Source organism: Camelina sativa, chromosome 20 (assembly GCF_030686135.1).
Source record: "Camelina sativa cultivar CO46 ecotype springtype chromosome 20, ASM3068613v1".
Classification (NCBI taxonomy): Eukaryota; Viridiplantae; Streptophyta; class Magnoliopsida; order Brassicales; family Brassicaceae; genus Camelina; species Camelina sativa.
Genome location: NC_141899.1, coordinates 10,815,842 through 10,831,223, shown reverse-complemented (window position 1 = coordinate 10,831,223; position 15,382 = coordinate 10,815,842). Strand labels below are relative to the sequence as shown.

Here is a 15,382-nt window from a genome sequence, read left to right as displayed (position 1 = left end):
AAGAGACTGTGAAAAGGTGGTGTTGGTAAAATACTCAATTCCAAACGGCATATTACTTGTGGTAAGGATATAGTAAACTTTTTATATTTATCTTCTCTGAGTTTCATTCCATTTCTAGTCCAGATCTTTTTTTTTTTAATAAAATTTTTAATTTGTTCTTCAATTTCTTTTTTAACTTACTCATTTCAATTTTCGCCTAAAAGTTATTATGGTAAATTTGAATATATAATTTTACTACTTCGAGAATCAAATACCAAATCTGTATATTATTTTCAAAGTAGTAAAATAAAGGTTTCGCGCTACTTCATTTGTACGATAATTCGATGATTTTTGCCTAAACTTATGATTGTGTCCAATATAAGAATAGCATACCTAATACACAAATATTTTTTAAGCGCGTAGAATACATTTTCAACATGTTTGAATCATGGTTTCTATAAAAAGATTTACCGCGTATTTTTAAACATATTTTAATTCAAGTAGCAGTAATAGACATAAATATTTAAGCGCCAAAATATATAGTGTGAAAAATGTTTGTTAAGATATATGGTATAAATATTTAAATAATAGGTTTAAATTAATATGGCGCTTATTTTTAAAATTTAAACTTGTTGGCAATGTATTAATAACATTTTACGGTGGATCTGTACTTAAGTATATCGGTAAAAAAAATTAGATCGTTGAAAAAAGGTTAAAATTTTAGTAAAACAATAAGTGCTACCATACAATTTCTATATTATACTTTACTAATTTTCTGTATAAAATCATAAAATAGTTTTTACAATGGACATAAGTTGAGATTCTTATAGTTTTAATTACTCATGCAAAAATCCATACATACTAGAAGACATAAAATTTTGGGGCATTTAACTCTCTTTGTATCAAAATTAAATTATTTTTAATTTAATGGTTTACACATATTAAAAATCAATTTTATTTTAAAATCTTCTAAATTAAATTATACTATTATTTACTCAAACACAATTTAAACAATGGTAAAAGCAATCAAAACTAGAAAGTTTCATTAAACATAAAAATTAATTAATATTGGATTGTCTATTCAAGATATTCTTTGTAATTACACATTTCTTTCCAATACCATTTAAAATTGTAAGAGTATCAAATATCATAGTAATAAATTAAAAGGCAGGCAGAGTAGGGTAAAAGAGGAAAAAAATTGCCACCACACAGTAATTAATTATATGTATTTATTAATTATTAATTATTTAAGAAATTCCTTTTGATATTTCAGATTTCTGGTGTGGTTTTAATTTGGTAACAAATTATAAAAAAAAATCAAATTTCTATATATAATGATTTTATATTAAACATGTAAAAGAACAAAACCTTTACTTAAAAAAAGATTTATGCATAAAAAATATTGAATATTTTAATGTATTAACAATATGTCAATATAAAATATATGGGTATGAATTTGAATGATAACAAAATGATGACAATCAAAATAGTCAATCTTAACATGTTGATTCATGTCTAAAACGCATTAGACCAAAACACTAGACTACACTACCTCTGTTTTATGATAGTCTTTTTTTTATCTATGTGAGACAAAATTCCCAATTGATAGAATATATGTCATCTATTATTCTTACTGAATTCTTATTGCATTAAACTGAAGAATAGTATATGCTTGACGACTTTATAATATCAGTCTTAAAATTTTCTATTATTTTAATTTCACCAACATGTTTTCATGTTAATTGTTACAATTAAAAGTACATATATCCACAAGATATAACTGTCTTTTATATCAAGAATATCATACTATTATAAATGAAAAGTTTATATATGGATAATTATTTCGTGTTTAAATATGTGAAAATCTTGTAATATTGACCAACTTTTTTTTTGACTAGCATTATTGCCTATATGTATATTTCCATTTTACCTTTAAGCATTCCATAATTCTAGTTTTTTTTTTCAATATAATCAATGTTTCTAGAAAAAGAAGTCTTGTTTTAAAAGGTAAATAAATGAAAAAAAAAAACCCAAGAAAAAAAGTGAGAAAAATAAAGAAATTTGTATCATCTATTAACTAAATCATCATTTCAAAAAGCCAAATGATAAAGATGACAGATAATATGGTGTTTGAAAAAATTATTTATCTAATTGTTTTTAGCGTGTTGTATTGTTTTCCTATGCTAAATAAATTGTGAATTGTAATATAATTCAGGTAATTTTTTTTCTTTAGAAAGTGGGAAACTAAATATATGATAAACGAATACAGTATAACAACCAAAATCACATTATATATATATATATATATATATATATATATTTTTGAACTAACCAAAATCACATTATATATCTATCAACAACAATAAACAAACAAACAAAAAAATCACATTTTCAATGGACAATTATGTTTCTTGATTATGTAAACTGATCAACATTTTGACAGTGATATTTCTAACATGAAAATTCATAACTATTAATGAAATATTCGTTTTTCAGTTTAGAAAATTTCCCATCAAGCTAGTTTTGCTTGGGTTAGTATTTTTAAAAAATTGTTAACTTTGTAGGGTTAGTTAAACTTTTAAATTTCTTTGCTACTTGCATTATATTGTCTAGGTTTCTTAAAATTTAGAAATGGAACTTAAGAGATTATTAACCGAAACAAATGCATGCTCTTAATCCGAACCAACCTTTAAATACTACTATAACTCTACCATCTGCCACTCGATACTACAAACTCTTGGATTACCCATTTTTGGATTACCGCAGAGTACATTTCCAATCAAATTGTCAACCTCCGATAAACTGTCAATTATTATTTTTCTTGCTTCAATTTTCTAATTCACAGACGAGGAACTTCATTAAAACAAAATTTTACAACGCAATTTCATATTGCAAGACTTGAATTAAACTCTTACCTGAGTTTTCATAACCTTGGCTCCATAGTCCATACTAACAAGTTACAAGTGACATCTATAAATTGTCGGTTTCTCATTGCAAGGTGTTATATAAATTAGTTAATATAATTATATAAATTAACGAAAGGTTGACCCTTAATTATTGATGATATATTATCATCTAACTGTTTGTATAACGGTCAAAGTGCGAAGAATAAGATGGGCGAAATAGTTTGGTAATGAAACAGGTCAGAATGTCATTTATTCTATGATTATCCTTCAGAAATGTCAACTAGTTATATATAAATATCTTATTTGATTTTAAGTTCGAATGAGATACGCTATATAGTACAACTATATATTATACGGACTAAACCTATTCCAAATCAAATAGAAACAATACAAGCATGATGTATTCTTATTATTTCTAGTTTTTTCTTTCTCTTAACATGATAATATAATGTTTTGTTTGCGAAAATGTAGAAGAGGTGCAATGAACATAACCCTATATGACCAATAGGAAAGTACACAAGTGCCACGCAGGCACGTTTTGTAGCCAGCAATGATTTCTATAAACTGTCTGAAACGTGTCTCCCGGGATCTTTTTGTCGGCTACTCCACAATTATTGGAACTCTCGTCGTTTTTCCTGTTATGTATGGGTTCTATACTTATACTATTATAGCAATGTTTGATTACTAGTAATATAGTAATGTGAAAAATATGCAACTATCTATCGTACACCTTAACCAATTAACGACCACTCGTAAATTGTTTTATAACCTCCTTGCTTAGATTGGCCTATATATGATGCTTTAGTCCCCTTGTGTCCTGAATGGTCACCAAAATTATTCAAAATCTCTAATCGTGATGATAAAAATTCATGAAATTACGCAACATTTTTTTTTTTTACTTTCGGAAACATCAAACAATAATTATGAAACCGAACCATGTTCATAACCATCAATCGATCTGATATGTTCTTTCCCCCTTTGTTATATACTGGCATCATATAGGCTTAACAAAACATTTAAAAGATGATGAAAGATTTTAATTATATATATCCACAACCATGAGATACTATATTATGGTTGCTTTCTACTGAAACAAATAATTGGTGACGCTTGTGTAAGTTTGTTTTATATTACTTGGTTATTGTTCTGTATTGTCGGCGCCTTATATAAAATCTCGTTCTCGTATTGATGTCAGATGTCTTTCTTGTTGCCTTGTTGGTGTATCCGATTAATTTGTTTGATTACATGATTTCAAAATTTACTTGTGTATTTGCATATCTTTTTTTCACATGGGTTGTAATAGAAAATTAATATAACTATGAACTTACACATTTGCAAGACGTATCAAAATTATGAGACATATCTCAAGGACTCGAGCACATATATATATATATATATATATATATATATATATATATATATAGACTATAGTAATATACTGTTTGACAGAAAATGGTGATTATCGATCGTGAGATATAAGTAATTTTATTTTTGTTGATATTGGCCATTGGGGTCATATATCTTGGCAGTTTCGTATGGAGGATATCTTGGCAGTTTCGTATTGGCCATTGGGGTCATATATCTTATTGGCCATTGGCCATTGGGGTCATATATCTTGGCAGTTTCGTATGGAGGATACTGTAGTATTTAATGACGATATGAATGTGACTGAAATAATTTCGAAAATCGTACATGCAATAATTCACGTATAAATACGAGCGTATACACATATGCTTGTGTTTGATTGACAAAAAATATATATTTATATAAAAAAGTATTATTGACAAAAGAAAGACACTGACACTGACAATGACAAGTGGTTCATTGGGAAAAGCTACTGCAAGTCGATGTAAATCATTGGAATCGACTGTAAGGCAACCACATAATTAGAGTTCGCATGATCAGTATTTTTTTTTTTTTTTTTTTTTTTTTTTGCATGATCAGTATCTACTTATAAATAGAAGAAAAAAAAATTAGTGGAACAAAGAATAATGAAATATAGAATTGGTAAATGGTGAGATACGAGATATCAAACGCTGGGTGAATAAGTTCAACTGTTCAAGCATGTAAAAAAGATTTAATGGATTCTCACGAAGCTAACACATGCCTGCAGATCTCTTGGCCTAAACTACATACCCTGTTAATCAATCTTTTTTTTTTTAAATCAGTTTTCTACTCTTTATGTCATCACTGATGTTGCCTAGGCGAATTTAATAAAGCAGTCACTCTTTTTTGTTTGTTTAGTTTCGGTGCACTCTAACTTTCGTTCCTTGGTCACTCTATCTATTGGCTTGTTCAAATCGTTATACTGCAATTTTTGTTTCCATTTTGACATAATACATGTTATTAATAAAAAAAATTAGTTGTCATCGGTCCCAAAAATATATGGACTACGTTAAATATTTATCCTAATTCTCTCAACTATACATCATTGTACTCACCCACCTACTGTAACTGTTTGAAGGATATTGAGAACGTGTTTCTTCGTACAAGCCTCTTGTGGTTATCAACAAACCCCACAAATATAAAACACATCTATTTTTTATTTTTCTTTCTTTTTTGCAGTTTGTCAACTTCACATGTGACTGATAATTTATCAGTGATAAAGGACTCTATAACGTTATGTTCTGTCGTATTTGGGTTATAGATAAACCGCAGTCTAATAGATATGACTTGCTCTAAAGAAAACATTAGGAATGGAGTCGAGCAGTCAAACAAAATGATTCTATAATACAAAAACCCAATTTTTTTTGACTTCATATAACAAACAATTCCAACACAAAGCTTTAATGCAGACAAGGCAAATAACTTAGATACCATACCAATACAAATGTTACAGTAAAGCGAACGTCGCATTTAGGAATTTTACATACACAGACCTGCTGAGTCTTTGGGTGGTCTGCCTCAATTGAGACCGCTTCATATTTTTTTTTTTTTTTTTTGACTACATATAGTGGTGAAGTGTGATGTGATAGATGTGATATTTGATAAAAGTGGTGAAGTGTTCTTACAAGGTCACCCCCCATTTCTTCTTTCCAGGTTTTGCCAGTGTTTTTTAGGTGCAGTTAGTGTCGTAGCTTGCAAGACCGAGCAATTCAGGTCCCTCCAATCGTGGGTTGTTCTCAAAGCTGCACAATCGTGTTCAGTTAGTGGGGACAAATCCTCATATGAAACTTTATCAGTTCATACTAAACATCCGATTCAATTGATATCTATAACAAGAAGATAACAGAGTAAAGTCGCTTTGGTTTACTCATTCCTCATGAGAAAAGCATTATAATTTGGGTGAGAAAAATGCAAAATGCAGGGGAAACATAATGATGAAAGAAGAAACTTACTTCTGCAGAGGAATGTGTGCAAAAGGTCCACTTGTTGGGATTGTTCCACACAAATCATTGCTCGAGACATCACTGAGAAAAGGATGACAAAGAAAATATGTTTAAAAAAAAAGGTACGAGTATGAAGTCAATAGACTTAATGAAGAAGAGGTTGAAAGACTAATGATTCAGAGAACGGCCACAAAGCCTTTAACAGACAAAAACAAAATACAATACAGAAATGAAAAAGCTGAACTTACACGACTTTAAGGCTTGGGATGGCTGTGAGTGCTCTCGGGATTGGACCAGTCAACTGGTTGTCATTAAGCCGTCTGCCACATTATTTTTTTTTGTTATATAGACTGGGTATGAAGATATCACAGTTCACAGATAGAAGCAGGTAGTTCTAACCACATGATGATGGAAAACAACCCACATAAACCATCTTGTACTTTTACTCAACATTTGATTCACCATTTTGCCATTTTAAAGAAATCCAAACATGTATATTGTTTGGTGTATCCATGTCAGAGTTTGATAGCAACTTACAGAAAGACAAGAGACTTCAATTTTCCCAAAGAGGTTGGAACTGTCCCCGTAAGATTGTTGTTATACAGATCGAAGCTGATGAGGTTCTTCAGGTTTCCAAGGTCAGAAGGTATAGTTCCTTGGATGTTGTTCTTGTAAAGCTCTCTGTGTTAATCATAGTACAGGTAAAGAGTTAAACTATAATGAACCTCCTAGCAAACAATTTATTATTTCCACTGTCTATTTGCATTAGAACTAGCATAGGGTGAAGTAAAAATTTTGGAAAAACAGAAGTCAAAAGAGTGATGACATACAGATATTGCAAATGTTCTAGCCTCCCAAGCTCGGCCGCAAGATGTCCAGAAAGGTTTGAATTACCCAAATCCCTGCCAAAATACGTAGAATCAGATTGAGAGAGCAAAATACCAATATTTATACTGTTGGAAAGTAAGAAAAATAAAGCACAAGAAACAAACGTAGTTTTAGATACTCTCTATTAGCTGTTCTCTTGATCCATCAAACAGTTCTGAGAGAGATAATCAGATGTAATCAAGTACAAAGAATCCAAAATTCTTCTAAAAAGCCTAAGAACTTACAAAGTAGGGACCAAAAAGTAATCTAGATCAGTTACAAAGCATTGAGAAAATCATGAAGTACAAGCAAAAAATTCAGCTCCTTAATCAATGGAACAACTATTGGGGATTCTTTCAAGACTTTCCCAAGGAATCCAATGACTTAGAAAAAGTCTACACTGTGCAAAAACATGGGAGGCTTTTTTTAGCCTTTAGATCTCTCCCCTTTTCACACTAAAAAAGTAGAACAAACTACCGTACTCTGCATCCGAAGCTGCGAAAAAAGGACCATATCATAAATAGTCTACATGAACCTTAAAAGAAACCAAATTAAAGTTACCCCTCAATTAGATAAACAAGTGTTTCCAAGGAAAGCTAGACAATCATCATCATATAACATATAAGCAAAACCCCAAATTTGACTTCATATCATTCAGCAAACAAGTCGAGGGGCGCCTACTATGAACAATCAAAACCAAATCTTTCAAATCTTATAAGTAACAATTTTGTCTATCTGACATATAACAGCTTCCATGTTAAAGCTCGGATATATATATATATATATATATAAAATGGACTGAAACTGTAAATGATGGATGGAATCTAAAAATAGAGCAAAAAATCTAAATCCTAAAAATAGAGCAAAAAATCCAAAGAGATAAGGGTCAATTATGAAAAAAATATATAAGAGAGACTGTAACAAAAGAATCGTAAAGAGAGGATCTTAATCTTACACACGAGTGACGCGGTTGTCTTGGTTACAGGTGACATGGAACCAGGTACAGGGATTAACAAGAGTTGGATCCCAGCTCTGGAGAACACGGTCCGGATCGGATAAGCTACGGCGAAGAGCGTAGAGAGCATCTCCCTCTGAGTTAGCTTCCACCAGGTGAATCAAAGCTAGAGTTAGGGTTAACGAAGCTGCGAAGAAGAGCTCCCACCGACAGTTTCGAGACGCCATGTTGTTAAGGACGGAGAAATCGAAAAAGGGATTTGAAGTTAATAAAAATTTTGGAGAAAGGAGAGAAGCAAAATTAGGGTTTTTGGATGGTTGGTTCGTTCGTTCCCACTTCCCCCTTTTGTTGAAAAATGAAGAAATCGATTATGCGAGTTTGGTTGGTGTGTGTGGAAAATGACCAAAGACAAACACTTAAAAATACATTTTCATATTTTACTTTAAAAAAAAATTCCCCATTACTGTATTTTTAATTATTTTTAAAAAAATCCTGTCTTTTTTTTTTTTTTGGGTTTAAAAATACTTTTTATTTTTTAAAACGAGCGGTTCTTTTATTCCACTACAAACGAAAGTACAATATTCCAAGAGATAAAAAATGATCTTTATAGTTTATACTAACTTTTAAGGAAAAATCAAATGTTGGATTTTACTTTAGTTTTTTTTTTCAAAATAAATAGTATGTGAAAATTAAAACTTTGAATTTTTAAGAGGAAGAAAAAAGTAAAAGTCTTCTTATTTTTTTTGCATAAAAGTCATGTTGGTCAAAGAAATTAAGATTAGTCAAAATTGGAGACTTGAGTTCGTTTTACGCGGAACCAAACAGTATTCTACTATTTTATTTTAGGAATTTGGTGTGTGGCATATCTATGATTCTTTTCTACCAGGATCTCGATTTTTTTAATACAAGTACTATGTGCACACCATTTTTATTCTTCTGATGTATCATTATCAGTAATGAGATTTTTTTTTTTTTACTTTATGTTTAATTTGAATATTTGATACGAGTTCTATATAGTATATTTTAATCATTGATGATGGGAATACGAGTTGTGTGCACTAAACGAAAGCAAAAGAAGTGGAAACATTACAAATTATATACTAAAAGATTAATTATAAGAAAAGTCAATGAAATTCGTGTTCGGGGAGAATAAGATAAAAGATACTCTCTCTGGAGGAGGAGATGGAATCTGATCCGACAAACACATAACAACACTTACATGTCGGAATAATAATAGCAACTCCACTCTTCTTCCTAGTTCCTTTTTTTAAAAAAATTTGTCCTTTTCTAAACGACGACGACACCGACTCCTCCACTCCACAACGTTCGCCTGATATTGTAAATTTAATAACCGGTTCAATAGCCTAGGCTCCTAGCCTCCAACCGGTATTAGCCATTCGTATTCCGTTAGGGTTTCTCTAGAAGCCTCAAATTTATGTAGATCCGCATCTCTCGTTATTGGCCCTTTAACAACTATGGGCCTTAATAAACCTACAGGCTTTTTTTTATTATTTTCTTGATGTGTGGTTGTGTTGTGTTTTCTTTTGTTTTTGTTTTTTTTAGTTGTGGACTTTCTTACTTGAAAGCTATTGTTGCTTTGAATTTGCAAAGAAACATATACATGTATGCTACATTTCGCCATTCGTAAGCATCGAGGTATTGGTCTAGGACTTCAATACAAGCAAGACTTGCAGACACCACTCCAGTATGCTTCTTCTTAATGTTGTGTCTTTCAAGAATGTGGCATTGAAGACTGTTTCTTGGAGAGGAAGAAAAGTGTACAATTAGGTGTTTGAGAAATATGAGAGGATGTGATTGTATTTACTATTTTACCCAAAAAATAGTTTGCTTTGTTCACGTTCCTTCCGCATTATTCAAAAAAAAGAAAATCATACATCATATCGTTCCTCAAAGCATACGTAATTTTGGGTAATGTCATGACAAGTTCAGGCGTCTAGCTATATAGCACTAACAAAAACGTCCATTAATTAATTAATTTTATAAGTACAATAAGATTCTTTTCTTTATATTTTTGTTTCAATTATATCATCAGATCATTATTGCCAAAAATAACACAAAAATAGTAAATGGAAGGCCAAAAAAAAAAACTTTTCAAAAATTTTTGGTTTTGAAAAAAAATCCGCAATTATCTCCTCTTTTTACAAAAACTCACATAACTCGTCGGTTCTCTTCTTCCTCAATTTCTCTGATGGATCTCTGTTTTGATCCTTCGCTTACGTTTGATCCATACATCATGTGTCTGTAAAAAATCTCCGTTTCATCATATCATTGTTCGAATCTTCGCGGAAGAGAGAGATCGATGGGGGTCGTTTCAAGAACCATGTTCCCTGTCTGCGAAAGCTTGTGTTGCTTTTGTCCGGCATTGCGAGCCAGATCCAGACATCCCGTCAAAAGATATAAACATCTTCTTGCTGATATCTTCCCTCGATCCCAGGTTCTTCTTGCTCTCTTTGCCTTTCTCTTTTCTTACATTCCCCTGTAAATATGACGCCATCATTAGCCAAAACGTGTTTTTATCATCCGACCTAGTCTAGCTGTCGACAGAACACGAGTTTCCATTAGGGTGAGAGGATTAGTGTAATGAAATTGTTGCACATATTCAAGTCCAAGCGACAACCATGGTGGAGCTTGATTTGTTTTCAGCATTGGAGAAGCTTTTTAATCCACTTTGCACATCAAGTGTTCTCCTTAAAATTTGATTACTACATTGCATTCATAATATTGCAGGATGAGCAACCTAATGATCGAAAAATCGGTAAATTATGTGAATATGCTGCAAAAAACCCTCTTCGTATCCCTAAGGTATAATAATCCTTAACTTATTCTTTGTTATTATAAGGATCTAACTCCTCTACAAATTTTAACAAGGTATGATTCCATATACTGTTTTTTTTTATAGATTACAACCTCTCTTGAACAAAGGTGTTACAAGGAATTGAGAATGGAGCAGTTCCACTCTGTAAAGATTGTAATGTCTATCTACAAGAAACTTTTGGTTTCCTGTAATGAACAAATGTATGTTTTTGTCTCTTTATTATTTTAGCGTACAGATAATATTTTGGCATTTACTAATGAATTGTGTGTTTTACAGGTCGTTGTTTGCTAGTAGCTACCTTGGTTTGATTCATATTCTTCTAGATCAAACTAGGTATGATGAGATGCGTATGTTAGGTTGTGAAGCTCTCTATGATTTTGTTACCAGTCAGGTGCATATATATATAACTCTTTGTCACTTTTACTTTATCTAAACAAAACCATTTTTTTAAGTATGATCATGTTCGTCACCTTTATCTTCTTCTTCTTCTTCCAGACAGAGGGTACCTATATGTTTAACTTAGATGGCTTGATCCCAAAAATATGTCCTTTAGCTCATGAATTGGGAGAAGAAGAAAGGACAACAAATATGTGTGCTGCTGGTCTCCAGGCTCTCTCATCCTTGGTAGTCATATAACTCAGTTTCTTCATTCCATTTCAACTCTTATCTCTAAGAAAAAGTATTGATACACTCACATTCATTTTTTACCAGGTTTGGTTTATGGGAGAGTTTTCACATATTTCAGTCGAATTTGACAATGTAAGTTTGTTTGGAAGCCTTTTATACGAATTCTACAATGACTTTATCTAGTTTTTAATACTTTATCCTTTGTTTCTCTTGTTTTTCAGGTAGTCTCTGTTGTCTTAGAAAATTATGGAGGCCTCAGTCAGTCTTCCACTTCTGCAGTCAATCAAGAGAACAAGGTTGCTTCTATTGACAAAGAACTATCTCCCGCAGAAGCTGAAACAAGGATTGCTTCTTGGTCAAGAATCGTGGATGACAGAGGCAAGGCAATTGTATCTGTGTAAATCCTTCTACTCAAGCTTCATTTCTGCATGCTTCTTGTTTTGTTTTCTTTGAATATATAAGTCTGAATAAAAGAGGACTATACAGGGAGGATGCTAAAAACCCCAAGTTTTGGTCGAGGGTTTGCCTGCACAATCTAGCAAAGTTAGCAAAAGAAGCAACAACTGTTCGGCGTGTCCTCGAGTCACTCTTCCGCTATTTTGATTTTAATGAAGTTTGGTCCACGGAGAACGGTCTTGCCTTATATGTTTTGCAGGACGTCCAGTTGTTGATAGAACGATCTGGTTTGTATTGTCTCTCCATTTGGTTTTATTTGTGACACATTCTAGTCAGCTTGTTAGTAACTGTGAGTAATCTGATGACGACAGGACAAAACACACATTTCCTGTTGTCAATCCTGATCAAGCATCTTGATCACAAGAATGTTCTAAAGAAGCCTAGAATGCAACTTGACATAGTCTATGTTGCTACTGCACTTGCTCAACAGACTAAAGTCCTTCCATCCGTGGCAATCATTGGTGCCCTGAGTGATATGATTAGGCATCTGAGGAAGAGCATTCATTGTTCATTAGATGATTCGAACTTGGGGAATGAGATGATTCAATATAACCTGAAATTCGAAGCTGCAGTTGAACAATGCCTCGTCCAGTTATCCCTAAAGGTAACCCCTTATTTTAAGCACCAAGAAAGCTCTGAATATACCGCTGATGGTCTCTTGAAAATGTAGGTAGGAGATGCAGGTCCTATTCTAGACATAATGGCTGTCATGTTGGAAAGCATGTCAAATATTACAGTCATGGCAAGAACTCTAATCGCTGCAGTTTTTCGCACGGCACAAATTATAGCAGCTATACCAAATTTATCATATGAAAACAAGGCAAGATGCATTTTAAAACTTGGAAGTTTCTTCTATGTAACGCTAGGGGAATAAGAAGATAAACATGGAATCTTTTTGTTCTCAGGCTTTTCCAGATGCACTTTTCCATCAACTGCTTCAAGCTATGGTGTGTGCTGACCATGAATCCAGGATGGGAGCTCACCGTATATTTTCTGTTGTTTTGGTCCCATCTTCAGTTTGTCCCAATTCAGTTCCCAAGTCTAGAAGGCCTGCTGATATGCAGAGGACATTGTCAAGAACTGTGTCTGTGTTTTCTTCTTCAGCTGCACTGTTTAGGAAACTGAAGTTGGAGTCAGATAGTTCTGTTGATGACACTGCAAAGATGGAGAGGGTTTCAACACTTAGCAGGTCAAAATCAAAATTTATAAGAGGTGAAAGTTTTGATGATGAGGAGCCGAAGAACAATACTAGTTCAGTATTGAGCCGGTTAAAGTCAAGTTACAGTCGGACTCAGAGTGTGAAAAGGAACCCATCATCAACAGTATTAGATCAGAATTCTTCGGGAAGTTCACCAGAGAAACCAGTATGTTTCACATTTGGCCTTAAATAATGAATCATTAGATTTATGAAATTGTATCATTTTGTTATAATTTGGTCTCAATGACTAACTTTTTCAGGTGATACCATTAAGATTAAGCAGCCATCAGATTTGCCTTTTGCTTTCATCGATTTGGGTGCAGTCTTTATCTCCTCACAACATGCCACAAAATTATGAAGCCATTGCTAATACTTTTAGCTTAGTTCTTCTATTTGGCCGGACAAAGGTATAGTAGTAAAAATAGGTTCTCTTTTATGAATTAGTTACACTGCACTAATCTACAAGCGTTTGATAAATATATGTAGCACTCTAGCAATGAAGTATTGGTATGGAGCTTTCAGCTAGCATTTTCTTTGCGGAATCTGTCTCTTGGAGGTATAGTCCCCTGCAGATTGCTTCTACATCTTTTTCTTACATTAAATTTAAGTAGATGCACACACTGTTATAAGTAAACTCTTACCTTTTTTTTTTGACGGATTCATTTTTGTTGCCAATTTTAGGACCATTGCAGCCATCAAGGCGTCGATCCCTCTTTACTCTGGCCACATCAATGATAATTTTCTCAGCAAAAGCCTTCAACATCCCTCCTCTTGTTACTAGCGCAAAAACCGCACTGCAGGAAAAAACGGTAGTCAAGAGTTTTACTAATGTTATTGCTCTGCCTCTCTTCTATTATATATACAACTTGCTATAAGTATAAAATCTTGCATATCAGGTAGACCCGTTTCTTCATTTGGTGGAAGATTGCAAGCTAGATGCTGTTTTCTATGGACAAGCAGAGCAACCGGAGAAGAATTATGGGTCAAAAGAAGATGATGAAGACGCCTTACGTTCATTTGTTGCCATAGAAGAAACCACACAAAATCAACCTCGAGAGCACTACGCTTCCATGATAATGAAGTTTCTTGGAAAACTATCAGATGTACTATCAAAATCTTGATCATTTTTTATATGTTGGAGTGTATAACTACTTACCTGTGTATAATGGTTTGATCTGCAGCAAGATTCGTCGTCTATAAAGGAGCAGCTGGTTTCAGATTTCATACCTATCGATGGTTGTCCAGTTGGAACGCAGTTGACAGAATCTCCAAAAAAAGTTTACCGTTCTGAAGAAAATAACAACAAGCCTAGAGATAATGTATCCACCATTTGCGCTTGATTTCTGAAGTATGAAGTTATTTTGTTATTCCAACATCAATCTGTTTCTGTTTACCTTCTCAGGCTGAAACTCAATTGCTTATACCAGAGAATGATGCAGTGCCAAGTCCTCCAGAAGAACAGCTTGGTCTTGACACACAACCTAATGCCAAAACCGCATTTCTTCTGAGCATCGATGAACTTCTAAGTGCAGTGAGTTATTTTTTCTTTATGGTTCTAAATGCAAATACCAAAACCCAAACATGTAGACTGACAGAAGATGAAACGGGTGCAGGTGTCTCAGACAACAGCACAAATGGGAAGATACTCAGTGTCTGATCCACCAGACATGACATACACAGAAATGGCAGGACATTGCGAGGCTCTTTTGATGGGAAAGCAAGAGAAGATGTCTTTCATGTCTGCAAAAAGCAACAAATTCGGCAGCAGCCAGACCAAAGAACCTACTGCTTTGCCTTGTGGTGGTGGGAATCCGTTTGTGGAGCAGAGGAGTTCGTGGGAGATGATGGGGTTGGGTGCACCAGCGTCTTCTAATGTGTGTGTCACAGAGTATCAAACCCCTCCTTTCTTCAATCCTCCTGCCTCTACTCCTTTCGACAACTTCCTTAAAACCAAGCCGCTGGTTCCTCTTGAATAGTTTAGTTAATATTAATCCCTTTTTGATATTCTACATGTGTTCCACTTTTTCTTCAATACTTATTATACACATTATCGAACAATTTTTTTCGTCGAGAAAAGCCAACCGGGTAAGTTGTTTGCCTAAACAATACTTTCTTTGGAACGAACGAAGGTTAATATTAGCCTAGGTTCTGGATTGGTGTCCACCATTTTTGTTGGCAAAGCCGACCACTTATAGATCTTAAAATCTAAAATATGTAAAAAAAAAAAAA

General features: G+C 33.2%; 2 protein-coding genes across 2 annotated transcripts; one reads left to right on the top strand and one right to left on the bottom strand.

Annotated features, from left to right (window-relative positions):
- Window positions 1-5,670: 5,670 nt before the first annotated feature.
- Window positions 5,671-8,613, bottom strand: LOC104770496 (leucine-rich repeat protein 1). The gene is made up of 6 exons (XM_087505046.1): window positions 8,037-8,613; window positions 7,045-7,116; window positions 6,752-6,895; window positions 6,463-6,534; window positions 6,224-6,295; window positions 5,671-6,013 (listed from the first exon to the last, which is right to left on the bottom strand). Exons 1-6 carry the CDS (start codon window positions 8,261-8,263, stop codon window positions 5,941-5,943), a joined length of 660 nt encoding a protein of 219 aa, XP_087361172.1. The 5' UTR covers window positions 8,264-8,613; the 3' UTR covers window positions 5,671-5,940.
- Window positions 8,614-9,970: 1,357 nt separating this feature from the next.
- Window positions 9,971-15,256, top strand: LOC104770495 (protein SEMI-ROLLED LEAF 2-like). The gene is made up of 18 exons (XM_010494926.2): window positions 9,971-10,491; window positions 10,785-10,859; window positions 10,957-11,072; window positions 11,149-11,263; window positions 11,368-11,496; window positions 11,584-11,631; window positions 11,721-11,896; window positions 11,986-12,182; window positions 12,267-12,559; window positions 12,626-12,775; window positions 12,861-13,319; window positions 13,414-13,560; window positions 13,640-13,709; window positions 13,835-13,962; window positions 14,050-14,256; window positions 14,335-14,472; window positions 14,556-14,684; window positions 14,767-15,256. The coding sequence occupies exons 1-18, from the start codon at window positions 10,357-10,359 to the stop codon at window positions 15,127-15,129; spliced, it is 3,075 nt and encodes a 1,024-aa protein (XP_010493228.2). The 5' UTR covers window positions 9,971-10,356; the 3' UTR covers window positions 15,130-15,256.
- Window positions 15,257-15,382: the final 126 nt, after the last annotated feature.

Bases quoted from the DNA above. Each gene is read 5' to 3' on its own strand.
- LOC104770496 (XM_087505046.1), bottom strand. From the start codon at position 8,263: ATGGCGTCTCGAAACTGTCGGTGGGAGCTCTTCTTCGCAGCTTCGTTA. The intron at 7,117-8,036 runs GTAAGATTAAGA...GTATTTTGGCAG, and splicing joins GACAACCGCGTCACTCGTGT to GGATTTGGGTAATTCAAACC. The intron at 6,014-6,223 runs GTAAGTTTCTTC...ACGATTGTGCAG, and splicing joins GCACACATTCCTCTGCAGAA to CTTTGAGAACAACCCACGAT.
- LOC104770495 (XM_010494926.2), top strand. From the start codon at position 10,357: ATGGGGGTCGTTTCAAGAACCATGTTCCCTGTCTGCGAAAGCTTGTGT. The intron at 10,492-10,784 runs GTTCTTCTTGCT...ATAATATTGCAG, and splicing joins ATATCTTCCCTCGATCCCAG to GATGAGCAACCTAATGATCG. The intron at 11,497-11,583 runs GTAGTCATATAA...ATTTTTTACCAG, and splicing joins TCCAGGCTCTCTCATCCTTG to GTTTGGTTTATGGGAGAGTT.